The sequence below is a fragment of the Ursus maritimus genome, unplaced genomic scaffold (genome assembly GCF_017311325.1).
Source record: "Ursus maritimus isolate PB19 unplaced genomic scaffold, ASM1731132v1 scaffold_2, whole genome shotgun sequence".
Classification (NCBI taxonomy): domain Eukaryota; kingdom Metazoa; phylum Chordata; class Mammalia; order Carnivora; family Ursidae; genus Ursus; species Ursus maritimus.
The window spans coordinates 75,190,968-75,209,194 of NW_024424452.1; the positions used below are offsets into that span (position 1 = coordinate 75,190,968).

Here is an 18,227-nt window from a genome sequence, read left to right on the forward strand (position 1 = left end):
GTAAAAAAAGTGAAGATAGGAACACATTAATAGATGAGAAAACCAGAAGAAAAAAAAGAGAATGAACAAAACGTTGCAGATCTTTGACATATTTGGAGGAATAAATTTTCTTCCAGAAAGCAGAAGCTGAGACAAGGCCTGCATGCAGGCAGCTATCTGGGGAAGAATAGAGGGAAGGAAGACAAGCCAGTGTGGGTTTTCTCAAGTTGGGCGTCTTTGCGGGACTCTCAGAGCCACTGAATGGGATGTGCACTCAAGAGGGAAGGGGGCAGCCTCTATGCACCATACTCCCCCGGTCAAGGTTACCTCCATGGACTGTTAACCCCAAGCACTGAATGTGTACAGGTGCCTAGGGAGTCCCCGTGGGAATTCCAACTTCTACCTCAGAGGCAAAAAAAAAGGATGGATTTGGGTGTTAACTGAGGCAAGATTGTGCCAGGACACATCTTACGAAGTTAGTTACTACAGAAAAGACTGGAAAAGACCAATGGTCAGAAAGGATGTAGAGTGGGGAGCAAGCTGTGTTGGATATGGAAGTCAAACTGTGTCTTAGGAGAAAGAGACAAAAGAATGAACTTGGAAAAACATCTTAGTAAAGTTATTGAACTTGAAGGAGAAGGAATGAATGGCAAAACATCCAGGCCAGAAGCAAAACAGACATTAAAATCATTTCGAAGGGGGAAGAAATTCATTGATTCAGACCTGACAATGTAGCAATCCATACCAGGAGATAGGGGAACAATGTCTACAAAATCCGCAGGTAGCAAAAATGAAACTGAAGGATTCCACTGCTAGACGAAGATTGTCCAGGTACAAATGCAAGAGACACAGGTTTTCATGCTTACAGGAACTCAGAGAAGGTAACCCCTGTTAGAGCATCTTGAAACATACTTGGGAACAAAAAGCTAGCCAACCAAGACCTCAGCACTGGAGAAGCCATGATACAAGGACTGGTAGAAATTAGAGACTTGATTTAAACACAGAACTAGAAGTAAGCAACTATGACATTGAAGTCAAATAATAGGATTCAAATGGCTTAAATTTTGACATTGTAAAAATAACATAATTAGCAAACACCTCGGGTGAATTATTTTCCTCACATACCATACTAGAGAATCATTACATTCTGTCTGGCATTAAGTAGTACATTTTTCCAGTGTAGTATTCCAACTGACTAATGCTTCTCAGAACACAGTGCCTCAATATTAGGGGTATGTTGAATCATTAATAATAACTCTTGTGGAAAAACAATTATCTGAAATTCATCATTCTTTCAGCTTTACCATGCTTTCTTTATCTTCTGTTATAGTCATATAAAAGTGAATGAATTATACATTCATATAATAGTAAATATAATACTAGAGTCTAGGGTGCACACACACACACACACACACACACACACACACACAACATTCATATAATAGTAAATATAATACTAGAGTCTAGGGTGCACACACACACACACACACACACACACACACACACAAAGACCAAGATTGTGCGTGCATTTGTGAGACTATGTCCTAGCTCTCTTGGCCCAGTTTAACTCTCTGGGCAGAGCCTGTCGTTAGCCCCCCTCCCCCATACCATCTCCTCCAGTAAGGATCCTACTTCCTTACTGACTCATGCTGTCTGTGATTAGGAGGGATTTGGGGAGGATTTGCTATTCACTAAATGGTTTATGTTTGCTTTGAAACAATTGTTCTGGTTATTTGGGAAAACTTGTCAGCAGTAGTTTGGAGGGAAAGGAAAGAACGCGAATAGCCATTTATCAAGAAGACAACCCACGTTTGGAGTTTTGATCCTGTGTTTACGTTTTTCTCAGAATTTGTGGCAGGGAATGTGGATCAGACACTCTCCGATGGAGAACAAGAGTTTGAAACATTAGGAAATTCGGGGTCTTTTGGGGCTCCATACAAATTTCAGTATTGTTTGTTCTAGCTCTGTGAAAAATACTGTTGATATTTTGATAGGGATTGTATTGAATGTATAGATTTCTTTGGGTAGTAGAGGCATTTTAACAATATTTGTTCTCCCAATCCATAAGCGTGGAATCGTGCCATTTCTTTGTGTCTTCTTCAATTTCTTTCATCAGTGTTTTATACTTTTCAGAGTATAGGTCTTTCACCTCTTTGGTTAGGTTTATTCCTAGGTATCTCACTATGCTGCAATTGTAAATGGGACTGTTTTCTTAATTTATCTTTCTGCTGCTTCATTTTTAGTGTATTGAGATGCAATAGATTTCTGCAACTTGAGTTTGAAATATTAAGGACAGAAGAAAAAAGGAAAAAGCTGCCCTGTATGCGGTGTTGCAAAGACTGAAAAAGCGGTTGAGTACTCAACACACCCCAGCGCTCCCTACAGGACAGACAGTCAGCAAGAAGAAAGACCACTCAGCTAGTCACTGTGGCCCCACATGTGTCCTGGTTTCCGTAGGCACATGGATCGTGGTAAAGAGGAGTTTGGGGAATGTTCTCTCAGCCCCCCTCAGCGGCCTCTGCTTTTCCTGGTGTTAACAGAGATTCCTAATGACTTAAGCTCAGTCTGGAGTGCTGTGGAGGCATTGGTTTTGAGTGCAGACTATTGAGTAAAAAACATTTTGAAGCAGGAAATGATTTCCATTAACATACAAATATATACTTGTATAAATGCAGGATATGTCTTCTTTATATATCTATAACTTTGTCTATATCTAGAGTTCCCTTCTACAAACTATCTGAGATGATGACAGAAAAGTCAAATATTGAGGATTCACCTGGGGCTGGAATAGTATCCAGTGAGACACATGTATAAATAAATAATTGATATATAATATTAATTGTAAGCCATTAGCCAAACTTCTCTGGATAGAGCCTCTTGTTTAATTCAAATTTTAGAACCATGGGAATGTTTCATATACCCCCCAAATAAATAAGTAATTAAATGAACTGAGGTGCGGGAAGTAAACTCAAAACATAATACAAATAGTAACCAATGAACTTAGCTATATAAAAATGAATAACTGAATAATCAAAGCACACTGAAGAAACAACTAGCCTAAGTAACTTTGGAAGACAGTATTTGACTATGTACTGTAAAAGTAAATCTCCCCCCAAAATGTAGCACACATGTACTTTAGTTAATAAACTTGTTTTACACAAGAGTATGGGTTAGGAATTTTGAAACTATCTTTTGTGTTTTCTAGGATTGAGCAAATAGAACAATATACTACAGATGAGAGCCAGATTTATCCCTGTCAGAAAAAGAGAAGAAGAGAGAATAAAGAGAGAAGTCAAGCTAAAGAAGCCTGTGGTATTGAATTAGAATCCAAGGTATCAGTATGAACTCAGGACCTTTCACAGGTCAAAGATTATTGACAGATAGATGGAAATAGGTAACAGACACGCTCATGTATACATATGTGCATACGTGTAGTTCCTAGTTCTCTGCTCTCTCTAGAAGCAATGGCAGGAGAATGAGTATAACTACCATCAGGTTTTGGTTTCTAAATATTACTGTCCAATAAAAAGAACCAAGGCTCCTTGGAGAAATGGGTAATTCCAGGGCTGGGGCAAAGAAGATACAGAAATAGGCTGGAATATTCTGTGCCAGAAATTAAGGAACTACTCAAACCTGACAGAGGGATGTTGAAAAGATATAAGAGCCAACTTGAAAGAACTCCCAAGGCTAAATAGAGACAATTAAGAAAGAAAGAAAGAAAGAAAGAAAGAAAGAAAGAAAGAAAGAAAGAAAGAAAGAAAGAAAGAAAGAAAGAAAGAAAAAGAGAGAGGGAGGGAGAAATGGAAGGAGAGAGGGAAGGGACTGAAGTAGAGAGAGAGAAGGGAAGAGAAATAAGGAAAGAAATAGGAGCAGGAGGCAGGAGGAAAGAGTGCAGTGGTGGAGTTAGGTGCTGGTATGGTACAGGTACACAAGATGGAGGTGAGGCAGCCAGGTAAACAGGTGTTGTACAAAGCAGTGCTATAGCTGTTGGTGTTAGGAAGCAGCCAGTAGCTAGGTGCCAGATGTACAGAAGAGAAGAGAAGAGAAGAGAAGAGAAGAGAAAGAAGAGAAGAGAATGAAAGAGGGAAAGAGAGAAAGAAAGGGGAAGGAAAGAGGGAAAGAGAGAAAGCAAGCAAGCAGGCTACAGAAGATCACCATTTGTCCAGCACTACGGTAATAGTTGTTGCAGGCAAAAATGATCCTGAATATTAAAGACTAGATAAAAGTACAAAGAGACACAGGATATTTGCATTTTCTCAAAGTATCCCCCCACAAAAGACTTATTAATTTCAAAGAGAAAAACAGTGAGTTAGTATAGAAATTTGGAAGTCACCACCTTAACCACGGCATCAAAGTTGGCATCAGCAGCAGTGAGACATTTCAGTATAATCTATCTCCTGATATGAAACACAGAAGGAGGCAAAATCCGTTTTGTGGAATCCTTGCCAAAAATGAGCATCCTGACTTAATCATAGGAACGCATCAAACAAACCAAATGGAAGAACTCATTGAAAGTTTCAAGGTCATGAGATACAAAGAAAGACTGAGGAACAGTCCCAGACTGGATGAGGCTAAGGAGACATGACAGTTAAATGGATCTTGGACCAAAAAAGGACATTATTGGGTGAAATTTGAATAAGCTTTCTCTGTAGATTCATTAGTAGCATTGTATCAGGATTGTTTTTTTGTTTTGTTTTGTTTTGTTTGTCCTTGTTTTGATGACTGTACTGTGGTTATATAAAATATAACATTTGAGAAAACCATGTCAAGGGTAGACCAAAATTCTTGTACCATTTTGCAAATTTTTCGTGAATCTGAAATTAGTTCAAAATGACAAGTTAAAAAATAATACTAATCAAAAGACTAATCTGAAATTCAAAATGACAAGTTAAAAAATAATACTAATCAAAAGACTAATCTGAAATTCAAAATGACAAGTTAAAAAATAATACTAATCAAAAGACTAATCTGAAATTCAAAATGACAAGTTAAAAAATAATACTAATCAAAAGACTAATCAATCCAAGCAGAAGTCAATGAGTACAGAGAAATGAGCAGTGAGACTCCAGTTTCCGATGGAAAAAAGTGAAACTCCACCAATATCTAAACTTCAAACAATCCTTCATTAATCACTACTACATCCCAATGCGGGAGTATACGCTTTAGGCAAGCCACCCAAAGATGGACTAGCTTTTCCTACAGCTTCTTTTCCTTATGTAGCATTAGGTCCTTCAGCGCTCAGCCATTTCTTCTTGGCTTGTGCGATGTTGCCTTCGCCTCTTGGGACAGTGTTCTTGCCTTTCCCTGTCCTCACTGGCTGCCATTGGAGCTCCTTACCTTGTTCCCTGATGCCTACAATTACAGCTTCATTCCTTTCACCTAAGACTATTTATTCTTATTAAAACAAAAGTAAATCTCCTTGGATATGATAAAAACAAAACAAAACATTGTGCCCTAATGATAATTTATATCTCATCACAAAGGAATTTATTGAATAATCATCATCCCTTTTTTTTAGAAAGGGGGTGGGAGAAAGAGCCTTGGGGTGTTATGTGCCTGAAGTGAAGGATGGATAATGAAGAAGGAGAAAGGAGAATCAGGGCCCTTCAGGGAGAATATTTTCTTCTAAAATAGTAATTCTCAAACAGAATCTCAACGGAGTACTGGGCAAAAGTGTTCAGCTCCTAAAATAGTGGCTCTGTTCTCATATTTCACTGGAAAATAAAAGAGTGAATAGAATGTCTTCTTTTTTAATTTGCTTTGAGCTCTTGCTCACTTGGAAAAACAGAAAGAACTTGTAAACAACCAGAAGTGCTGAGCATAATACCTTGCTTTTCTCTGCATAGTGTACTGCGGCTATACCTTCCCCTTGCTTTACATATAACAGTGACATATTTTCTGCTAGTAGAAAATGTTCATATATATTTGATAGAATGAAATAGATCAGTGTTCCATGATACTTGCTTTACATCGATAGAGCATCATGGCTTCTAGCTATAGCCCCGAACAAGTTGGGGATCACTACCCTACTTAAGAATCTAACAACTGGCTGTGAATTGGAATTACATTCCCCTTTTCCACCATCAAAGAGGTGTTGCTAAGCCCTTAGCTAAGAATATTGCAAAACACAAGGCCAGGGACAGCTTGGCGCCTCATTATGCTAATGCAAACTTGCACCCAGGATTTTTCCATTAGCAGTAAGTTTGTGTCACCTAATAGCTTGAAACTGCTCCAAAGCTTCATGTGGACACTGTCACTCACCATCCTGCTTTATGGGTATCTAATATAGAGACCAGCCTTTGCCTGTTGCCAGCTCTATCTCGCCTTTTTTCATTTGGGAAATTATTTTTTTCTAACAATGTCTCTAAGTTTGAATTTATTGCTATGAGTTGGGTATTTAGTAAAGATCTCTTTTTGTTGTTGTTGCCTTTGCTGAATTCAAGAGCATTCTAATTCTGAATGTGCGGGCATTCTGAATAATTGCAGCTGCTATAAAAACATAAAATTTTCAAAAACAAAAATTAAAAATTCTTAAGCTTAATGGGTGTTGAACTTGATACATTCTTGGTCTGCTACTTAAGGATGAGGCTAGACTCATGGAATGGCCCAATTCTGAGACACCCACATACAGCAAAGAACAGGGAGGCTTGGGTCTTTGTAGTATAAGGGCTGGAAGGTAAGTGCACCATCAGGAAGAGGGGAACACATTCCCACTTTGGTCTTGATGACACCCCTGGCCCCAGAAAACCAGTCATGGTTCAGAGGACCTGAGTTATATAAGGCCTCGTGGCCTCAGCCCACAGAAAGGCAAGGTGGTGTAGGACAATGGCAGATGCATTTGCCCCCGGAGGCAGAAGCTCTGGCCTCACGTCTGGTACAACCAGCTGTGAGACCTTTGACAAAGCACCTAATCTCTCCGGACCTCACTTTCCTTACTTGAGCAATAAGGAATTTGAGCTAGGTGACTTCAAGTGTCACGTCCAGTCCTAAAATTCTGAAATACTACCTTGTGATTTTTGACTGGATGCCTTTCATTTCTTAAATAAACCTAATTCCATGAGAATGAAAAATAGAATTCATGGCCAATTAATTCAGTTGTAGTGACGTGTTTAGAGAGAAGATAAAATGAACTTTTTCTCATAGGAAATTCTCAGCTGCCACTTGAAATATATGCCACAAAAGGAAAGTAGAAATGGGCCACAGAACACTGAGTCTTTTCTTAGCCATCACTTATATGTTTTTAAGAGAAGTACAGTATGGATGAAGATAGTTTTTATGTCGCAAATAAGTCCGGCCTCCAGGTGGCCTGCAGTTTTGCCCTCCTGCAGGTATCTTTCCTCCAAGTTGAAATCAGTGCCCAACCCGTACTACACATTTTTTTTTTTTTTTTTTGTGCACAGACGTTGACTTCAAAAGACCTTGGTCAAATGCCCACAATTTACTCTCTCATATGAATGGTATAAAAATATACTGAATTGCATCTTTTTTATTTAAAATGCTATCCTCATGTCCATTAACAAGACAATAAAGATTGTACTTACCTGCCCAATGAAATGCTACTCAACAATAAAAAGGAACAAACTACGGCAACAATATGAATGAATCTTTAAAACATGCAGAGCAAAGAAGACAGACTCAGAAGACTACGTACTGTATCACTCAATTTATAAGAAACTCTAAAAAGTTAAGTCTAATCCTGCAGAAAATCAACATAGTGGTTGCCTGGGGCTGGGCGGGCAGGAGATAGCTGGCAAGGAGCAAGAAGGAATTCTCTGGGGTGATAGAAATGTTCTATGTCTTCTTAGGGGCTGTTAGCTACACAGGTGTATGCATTTTTACAAACGCTTTGAGCTATGCATGTAATATCTGTGAATTTCACTCTATATAAATTATAGCTCATTAAAGTTGTTCATAATTTTTAAAAATGCAATCTCAATGGTCTCAGATAGTCTGCCAGTGAGAGTATCACTTGGAACCAACGTTTGGAGAAGTATTTTCATGTGAGTATAAAGAACCTTGAAATACGCATACTTTTGACTCAGTAATTCCAATTTTAAAAGCTCATCCTAAAGCAAGAGTTGGGGGACAAATATTTTTCTGTAGTTGTGGTCATAACAACATTATATTTTCCCCCAACATTTTATTATAAAAATGTTAAACATATGACAAAAGTTGAAAAATATTTTTACAGGGAATACATTCATACCCAATACTCTGATCCACCATTAACATTTTACCTTTTTGCTTTATCTTGTATCTATCCCACTATCCTTTGAATTTGCAAATTATTTTGTGGAAATTTGACATTTTTTTTTTTACAATATTGAGTCCTAGCATCTAGGACTGAAAGAAAATATATCAAGAGGCTAACAAATTTTTTTTCTTCCTACGCAATGGGATTCCACAGTTTATAAATCTATTATGAGTGACCAAAATATTTTCTTAAGTGTATTCATGGAAGTAGAGTTGAATTTACCCAGAAGCAGATCAAGTAGCTATCTCTGTGTTATAATATAAAGAGATAAGGAAGACACCTACTTTGGGATACCCTCTCTGATCTGCCCTGGTTCCTCAAAGTTCCATTAGCTGGTAGTCATTCTTTTGAGTTAATGCACTGAATCTAGAGTTAAAAATATGACTAATTCTTGGAGAATGAACACATCCAGCCACTATTGTTGTCTACACATGTATACATTCAAATGAGCCACTACTAAGGCAGAAGTTCCTGAGTTGTGCAGGCAAGCTTTGAACTAAGCAGACACAGGAAAGAAGGCAAAGCCTAGTGCTAGTGATTCTGAGTGGCTCCTGGGCAGTAAGAGTAAACCTGGCATTTGCGATAGGGAAACAGGGCATCCGAGTGTGTACAAATGCTGGGCACATTGTAGTGTGGAGCCATCCCTATATTCTGGACGGGCCAGCTGCAAGAATGAGGACGTAATATCTAGACTTGTAGCAAAAAGTTTGTGGATAGTCAGATAAAGCTTCGGGCCAGCTGCAAGAATGAGGACGTAATATCTAGACTTGTAGCAAAAAGTTTGTGGATAGTCAGATAAAGCTTTGATTTCCTTTGTAATTATTAAAAATTCTGGGCTCCCCCAACATGCTAAATTATGATTTGTGTTAGGTATTTGGAGGTACCCCGAGGCTGCAGTCCATCTGCTGTATATTGTGTCGTTTTGATTTTCTATCAAAGGCCTGTGGGGACTTGGAATGGGCATCCTCAGGGGGCTCAGAGAGACTTTTTGCCAATCAAATCAACTATATCTCTGGCTTAGTTATCTTGTTTTCAAAATCATAGTCACTGTTGTTCCAAAATTAATATTTTTGAATATTCAACACATCCCTGAGGGAGAGCACAGGGCCTCCCCACCTTTGTTTCCCCTGCAAAACAAGTCAAGATGAAGTCTTTGCTGATGAAACTCTTGGCTTCCTCTTCTTCAGCTGGGCTTCATCCCTGTGGCTTTCCCTCTTGGAAATCCCAAAATAGTCATGGAGGCTGGCCTCCAAGGCTAGAGTTGACCTGGCCTGTCTGGCTGTCTTCCAAAAGGAATTCTTATGAAAATATTACTTTGTTTTTTTCTCATCAGAGCCTTTTCTTTTGTTATTAGAGCCCATGCAAAGCTGTGCCCTTCCCCTTCTTTACCATTCTTTCACAATCCCAAATTCTTTCTTCTCTTACCCCATCAAGAATTCGCGCTTCCTTCTCTGGCCTAACAGCCTTTTCTGAGAGGCTGGAAGTAGAGAAGCACGGTGCCTTGATCATGAACATGGAAAGGCAGTTGGGGTAATGACACCCTGAAAAGAATTGTCCATCCATCCAGTAATTAATTCCCTCTTTGCTTCAGTGGGAAGTTGGCTACACTTTACTTTTCACACACACACACACACACACACACACACACACACACACAAAATTACTGCTGTCAACAAAGGCTCTGGAGAGTAACAAGGAGTTCCCACTATCGGTACCTTAATAGTTCTGCCAAGTGAGACCTCAGTCCCACGTCCCCATCAGAATGCTGGGCCTGTGTTAACCAAGAGTAAGTGTTGGTTACTTCCTACTGACATTGTCTGGGGGGTTTTTTGGCTGCATCCCCTATTAGACTGTGAGCTCCTTGAGAGCCAGCACTGTGCCTCATGGTCCCAGGTCTTTTTTTTTTTTTAAAGATTTTATTTTATTTATTCGACAGAGATAGAGACAGCCAGAGAGAGAGGGAACACAAGCAGGGGGAGTGGGAGAGAAAGAAGCAGGCTCATAGCGGAAGAGCCTGATGTGGGGCTCGATCCCGCAACGCCGGGATCACTCCCTGAGCCGAAGGCAGACGCTTAACCGCTGTGCCGCCCAGGCGCCCCTGGTCCCAGGTCTTAATACAAAGTTTGACACATGGGAAGAGTTCACCTGATATTGAATGAATGCATAAATTCAATTTATAGTTAAAAAAACCCAAAAACATGGCCTTTCTCCATGATTTACTAGTTAAGTATTATAAGAAAAACCACTTAGCTTTTCTGAACTTGCTTTTTTTGTATGAAAAAATGGAAATAGTATTATAAATGCCTGTGGGAGTTACTTGAGGGGCAAATGGAATAGCTGTATGTGGAAATGATGTGTTAACTATAAGAGGGTAAGGGGGCCGACTACTCTCTTTCCTCCTGCTTCACTGTCATCCCAAGAAGGTGAGGATTCAAGACAAACAGGGTGTTCTAGTGTTGACCCCAGGGTGTACCAGTTGTGTGAGCTTAGGCATGTCATCTCTTTGAACCTCTATTCCTTCTCTGAGGATAAAAGAGACTGTATTAGATAGACACAGGGCCTAATACACTGCTTGGCCCACTTTTAAGCTCTTAGGAGGTGGTCACAGTGGGGAGTCAAAGTAATATTGTGACAGATAGGAACTTCGAAGTCAAGCAGACTTGAGGTCAAAGCTGTGCTCTGCCGCTGAAATGGCTGGGTAATCTTGGGCAAGTTACTTATATTTTTGAACCTCAGTCTCTATAGCTTTGAAATAGGCATAATATTAATAGCAATTGCAGGGATTGTTGTGATGACTGCATGGAACAAGGGACATGAGGTGCTGAGCACATGGTAGGCAGGAGAGTTTCCTGTTTTGCTTTCCTTCTCCCCAGTCAACAGGCTGCTATCCTCCCAGCCTTGACTTTTCCTGGCACAGTGCTCGAAACCCAAACACACAGGACAGAAGAAAAGAAAGACTGAGCCCCACTTCCCCCCAGGAGATATTCATAGGCCAGGCTCAGGTTTCCAGAAATGCCTTCCTTACTATCCCTAAGTCCTTATCTATATTTCACCTGATGCCAGCTACACTGTTCCCCTTTGAACCAAATCCCAACGTCTGAAATTATTAATGGTTCTACAATCTGACACACTATAATTGCCCTGCAGAGTCCAATTTCCTTGCAGCTATAAAAGTCAATAATCCCTTCCAGATCCTTGTCAGACCTTCCCAGGGTAGTGGCCCGGGTGCATAGGCAGGTGGCCAGGGTTTGATTTCTGCAGATGGGTTCAGGAGCTGCCATGGGAGCCAGGTCTGTTCCCTCTGCCCGGGCACCTTGCTCTCTGCCTGGGAAGCCTGCGCTCACTGATTTTAGTTTTAGTTACCCATTCCTGTGTACCTTGAGTGCACTTAAATGCAGCAATTGCCCAAATTGTCTGACTTAGCTTACTTCCAGCAGGTTGACCTAGCTCTAATTATTTAAACCATACCGCTTCACTTAAGTTATGACATTTCACATAACTCTTAATTCTGCCATTCTTTGCTTAACAAAAAAAAATAGTGGGATTTTTATCTAACTGGCTCTAGAATGTAAAGTTATGGAAATTCACAAAGAGAGAAGAGCCAAAATTCTGATTATGATGGTTTCATGTTAGTTCAGGGAGGGTTGTGTATGTCAATGAGTAATAATATTAAGAACAGTAACAATACTCATAACTACTATTTATTGAGTGCATATTATGTGTACTACATGGTTTGAATGAAGCCATATTAAAGTGGGTGGAAGGTATAGTACCCCTCCCCAAATTTTCCTATGTGCTTTATAGTTTAAAAATGGATTTCCGAAAGTCTGATAATTATACTCTTAGACTAGCGTAGATCATTCAGCTGGAATGGGGACAATGAAAACAAGACAATTAAACCTGAGTATTAAGAGGGCCAATGACAATTTTGAGGGTACTGTACCTGGCTCACAAACTTTTAATAGAAGTTTTCATTTTTAGCACAAAGGCTGACCCTTTACAGCCATGCCAGCCGGTCATGTCACACTGTAGACCTCTTTATTATCAACGGGATCACTCCCTGAGCCGAAGGCAGACGCTTAACCGCTGTGCCGCCCAGGCGCCCCTGGTCCCAGGTCTTAATACAAAGTTTGACACATGGGAAGAGTTCACCTGATATTGAATGAATGCATAAATTCAATTTATAGTTAAAAAAACCCAAAAACATGGCCTTTCTCCATGATTTACTAGTTAAGTATTATAAGAAAAACCACTTAGCTTTTCTGAACTTGCTTTTTTTGTATGAAAAAATGGAAATAGTATTATAAATGCCTGTGGGAGTTACTTGAGGGGCAAATGGAATAGCTGTATGTGGAAATGATGTGTTAACTATAAGAGGGTAAGGGGGCCGACTACTCTCTTTCCTCCTGCTTCACTGTCATCCCAAGAAGGTGAGGATTCAAGACAAACAGGGTGTTCTAGTGTTGACCCCAGGGTGTACCAGTTGTGTGAGCTTAGGCATGTCATCTCTTTGAACCTCTGTTCCTTCTCTGAGGATTGAGGAGACTGTATTAGATAGACACAGGGCCTAATACACTGCTTGGCCCACTTTTAAGCTCTTAGGAGGTGGTCACAGTGGGGAGTCAAAGTAATATTGTGACAGATAGGAACTTCGAAGTCAAGCAGACTTGAGGTCAAAGCTGTGCTCTGCCGCTGAAATGGCTGGGTAATCTTGGGCAAGTTACTTATATTTTTGAACCTCAGTCTCTATAGCTTTGAAATAGGCATAATATTAATACCAATTGCATGGATTGTTGTGATGACTGCATGGAACAAGGGACATGAGGTGCTGAGCACATGGTAGGCAGGAGAGTTTCCTGTTTTGCTTTCCTTCTCCCCAGTCAACAGGCTGCCATCCTCCCAGCCTTGACTTTTCCTGGCACAGTGCTCGAAACCCAAACACACAGGACAGAAGAAAAGAAAGACTGAGCCCCACTTCCCCCCAGGAGATATTCATAGGCCAGGCTCAGGTTTCCAGAAATGCCTTCCTTACTATCCCTAAGTCCTTATCTATATTTCACCTGATGCCAGCTACACTGTTCCCCTTTGAACCAAATCCCAACGTCTGAAATTATTAATGGTTCTACAATCTGACACACTATAATTGCCCTGCAGAGTCCAATTTCCTTGCAGCTATAAAAGTCAATAATCCCTTCCAGATCCTTGTCAGACCTTCCCAGGGTAGTGGCCCGGGTGCATAGGCAGGTGGCCAGGGTTTGATTTCTGCAGATGGGTTCAGGAGCTGCCATGGGAGCCAGGTCTGTTCCCTCTGCCCGGGCACCTTGCTCTCTGCCTGGGAAGCCTGCGCTCACTGATTTTAGTTTTAGTTACCCATTCCTGTGTACCTTGAGTGCACTTAAATGCAGCAATTGCCCAAATTGTCTGACTTAGCTTACTTCCAGCAGGTTGACCTAGCTCTAATTATTTAAACCATACCGCTTCACTTAAGTTATGACATTTCACATAACTCTTAATTCTGCCATTCTTTGCTTAACAAAAAAAAATAGTGGGATTTTTATCTAACTGGCTCTAGAATGTAAAGTTATGGAAATTCACAAAGAGAGAAGAGCCAAAATTCTGATTATGATGGTTTCATGTTAGTTCAGGGAGGGTTGTGTATGTCAATGAGTAATAATATTAAGAACAGTAACAATACTCATAACTACTATTTATTGAGTGCATATTATGTGTACTACATGGTTTGAATGAAGCCATATTAAAGTGGGTGGAAGGTATAGTACCCCTCCCCAAATTTTCCTATGTGCTTTATAGTTTAAAAATGGATTTCCGAAAGTCTGATAATTATACTCTTAGACTAGCGTAGATCATTCAGCTGGAATGGGGACAATGAAAACAAGACAATTAAACCTGAGTATTAAGAGGGCCAATGACAATTTTGAGGGTACTGTACCTGGCTCACAAACTTTTAATAGAAGTTTTCATTTTTAGCACAAAGGCTGACCCTTTACAGCCATGCCAGCCGGTCATGTCACACTGTAGACCTCTTTATTATCAATAACTACAATTCTCTCTAATCTCCGTCACAAACACCCCATGCATTGATCCACATTAAATTCCCATTCTTTCACAGTAGTACCCAAGTCAACCATCCTTTAATATCACTGTCCCTTTAATTTATTGGTCCTGTGAACTTCTCCATATTCTCCCTCCTCTCCACTTTTCATAAGTGGCTTAATTTCTATGATCAATTGCTATGATGAGTCCCTTCCAGACACTCTCCAATCTCATGCCTTGCCTCTTACTTCATTGAACTTGCTTGATAAAACCACAACCTTAGTTATATCCAGCCCTCTGCCTCCTTTTCACTAGCATCCATGAAGCTAAGTATGACTGGAGAAAGACAAAACCACTGACCTGTCATCTTTAAAATCACTGCCACCAACACAGGTGGATCCTTAATGTTGCCCAGTAGACATATTTTATTTCCCTGCTCCATTCTCCCTCCTGGTCTTCCAAATGATTGTCTTACACTCTCCTTTTTCTCCTCCTACCACTTGACTAGAACCATTTCATCAAAGTCTCAAATGACCTCCAAGTTGCTGAAACCAAGCATTACGTCTCAATTCTCATCTTATTTGATTTAGCAGCTGTGTGACACGCTTCTTTAATTGGCACCTGCACTTGCATCTACCTTCACAGCTATTCCTTCTCTGTGTCTTTCACTGTGTCATTCTCATCTCCCCATCCTCTAAATGCTGGAGTGCCCAGCCTTCAGTTGTTGGCTGAATTCTCTCCCCAAGTGAGCTCATCCTTTCTCCAGGCTTCAAATGCCATTTATATAATGGTGACACCCAAAATATTACCCCCCAATGGCCAACCCTGGCCCCAGGTTTCATCATGGCCTGTTTCGATGATTTCGGTAACCTCATAACTCCTCTCCCTGCTTCTACCCTTGTGTCTCCTTAGGCTAAATTCTCACAGTAGTCAGAATGATCCTGTTAAATGTAAGTCAGATGATGTCAGTTCTGTGTTCAAAACCTTCCAGTGCTTTCCCATACCGTCCAAAGTAAAGTCCAAAGTCCATGCAATGGTCTATATGTCCAGTCTTCCTGCTCACCACACCACACACTCCATACCCACATCCAATCTCTGATCTTACCTACTACTTTTCTCAGGTGGAGATTTTGTCTGTTTTGTTCATTGCCATATCCCAAATGTTTTGCACATAAACCATAATCAATTGATAGTTGTTGAATACATTAATCAATGAATCAGTGCTCATTCCTAGTAGGCTAGGTAAAATGTAGGTTTAGGGATCTTTGGGGATACAGTGATGGGTGGCAGGATGGGCGGGGAGTTGTCTTCCTTTTTCCATCTCCACCTTCCCACCCACTTTCAAACACACAGCTAGTCAAGAAATCTGAGGGTTTTATGGACCTGGGGTAATTTTCTTCCCATTTATTCTGGCTAAGCCTCACCAGTGTGCTATTGTAAGCCTGCCCCATATTGTCTTTCTTCCTATAGAAGAGGAGAGAGCAGGTCTTGGGAGGTAAAAATGCAAATGCACTGTGGTGTGGCTGTTCTTGGGATATGAAGGTGCCATCAAAACTGTGATTATTTATTACTGTAGTATAGATCCAGGTATTAGCTATATTAGCTTATACTTAGACTCCTGGTAAGCAGTGGAAAGGGATATGTAGGGACCAACCACATTGCTCCCTTTACAGAGAGGGAGCTCAACTAAGGCCAAGCTTAGCTTGGAAATCAAGATCAGGTGCCTTAGGTTGGGTTTGCCAAATGTTAATTGCACCACATGGTACTGACATCTATTCTGACCAGGTAACAACATACTTTTCTGCCAATAAGTATTTTATCTACTAAACCTTCAGCTCACACAGTTACCTAGTAAGTGGAAACTACATTTACCCCCCCCCCAAGATTATCTACCTCCTTTTTAAAGGTCAAATTCACTTCCAATCTTTTCTGCTCACATGGCAGGCTGAGATGGGTCAGTTTCCTAACCTGTAAGAAAGGAGAGATGCTAGCCCTTCAATGTCTATAAAGATGTTGTTTATAAAGAGTAGTCTTGGTGCACATGTGGAGGGATCCAGTTTAGCCCTTCTACCTGTCTCTCTGTACCCTGTTTCTCAGTTGTCCATTGTAGAAAAGCAGTTAAAAAGATGACTTTCTTTTTCTTTGTCAATGCCTACATTTTGAATGTGAATTATGGAAAAGCAAGGCTTTATTCATAAACCTAAGATCTGTAGACATTTCAGAGCCAGGGTTTTCAGGAAATGTAGAAAGAGAATGGTCTGTTGTCCACTGTTGTCCTTGGCTTGCTCTGCTTCAAATCTACTCCTAGGCTTTTTTCCCTGCTTACTCTTTTGCTTTCAGTTTCAGCTGTCTATTGGATGGTGGTATCATGACAGAATAATAATAATATTTGCTAGTATTTATTAAGCACTATGTGACATGCATGGTGCTTAGCACTAGATCATCTAATTTAATCCTTACCCACAAGGTGGACGCTATTTTTACACCTATTTTACAAGAGAAATAGAGACTTTGAGGAATCAGGTAATGTGTCTAAGCTCAGGTACCTAGTAAATAAATGAGCCGTTAACACAGTAACCGGAGGGGCCACAATCAAGGCTGCCCCTGCTCCTCCTATTGCTGGTTAACAAAAAATAAAAGAGGAGAGGGTAGGAATAGTGGTGCTGGGAAAACAGGTTTGTTTTAAATGATTAAAAAGTCATGGGACAGATTTTGAAATCTGTTACAAGTGTCACTTGTGACAGCAGCACTCGACACAGAATGGAATTCCATGCCAATTCAGTTCGTGTCCCTGCTAGCAGGCTGCAGAAATGAACCAAAGTAGCCAATCCAGATCTCTGCTGACAAGGTACTGGGGAAATACCATTGTGTTCACTTCAGCATCAAGAAAAGGGAAGCCTGAAATGGTATTCCTGCAAATTGAATCCCAGCATAGGAGAAAGAAACCGCCCTCAAGCTACCAGATACTCAGCCTGATACTAACTCCCCCAGAACAGTGATGACTGTTTGCCCCCTCCAGTTCTCTTTTGGAAGGACTATTGTGCTATCCATCACTCTACCTGCATTAACCCCTGGCTTTCATGACAAACATGTTTCCTAAAGTTGCCAGATTGTGACAGGTCACAGTTTGTATATGGTAAGGACAGAATAATTTTTAAAAAAAGAAGGAAAGAAAGAATAACTCTCTGTTGCAAATAGCTCTAAGATACAAGGGAAATTGGTGTGAAGAGTACTAATGGAGCCCCTGGAATAAGAAATAAGAATAAGAAGAAACATGAATGGTGGAAAGACCTCTACCTTTTCCTGTCCTTTCCCACATGACACCATTATAACTGCAAAATAGTAATCAGATTTTGACTGTGGGGAGCAAAGGCACACTAGAAACTACCTGATCAAACTCTGAGGGAGAAGTAGAATTACCTTTCCAGTGACTTCCTCCTGCACTCAGTTGTGAACTCTTTGAGGCAGGGGTGGTTGGGTTATCTGATTCCCAGTGCCGTGAGCTTAGTTTCCTCATCTGTGAAATGGGATTAATGATATCCCAGAAGGTGGTGGTAGGAGGCTTCTTACAACTTCATATAACCTCATAGGGTGATAGTGTTTATAAATTATGTATCCCTGTGCTTGGCACATAGTAAGATCCAGTATAATTATGGATGGCGATGATAATGAAAATGATGATGATGGTGGTGATGATGACGATGATGATGTTAAAGGAAAGGGAGGGAAAAATCATTTTTAGGCAACTCTTTTGCTTCAAATTCTCTTGAAACACATGCTATAGAGAAGTGAGGACCACTGGATGGGGAATCAGGAGACTGCTTAACCAAATTTCCCTTACCAATGACTTACATTCTCCAGATTTCCATTTTCTTTTTTTTTTTAAAGATTTTATTTATTTATGTGACAGAGAGACAGCCAGCGAGAGAGGGAACACAGC

At 40.4% G+C, this 18,227-nt stretch overlaps 1 protein-coding gene across 1 annotated transcript in view; it reads left to right on the forward strand.

Moving 5' to 3' along the window:
- Positions 1–769: 769 nt before the first annotated feature.
- The window catches only part of MROH9 (maestro heat like repeat family member 9), a 152,153-nt gene continuing 134,695 nt past the window's right edge, over positions 770–18,227 (forward strand). The window contains exons 1-3 of the mRNA XM_040634497.1: positions 770–860; positions 1,826–1,925; positions 3,185–3,311. Coding sequence (XP_040490431.1) covers positions 770–860; positions 1,826–1,925; positions 3,185–3,311 — 318 coding nt within the window. The remainder of the gene's footprint in view (positions 861–1,825; positions 1,926–3,184; positions 3,312–18,227) is intronic.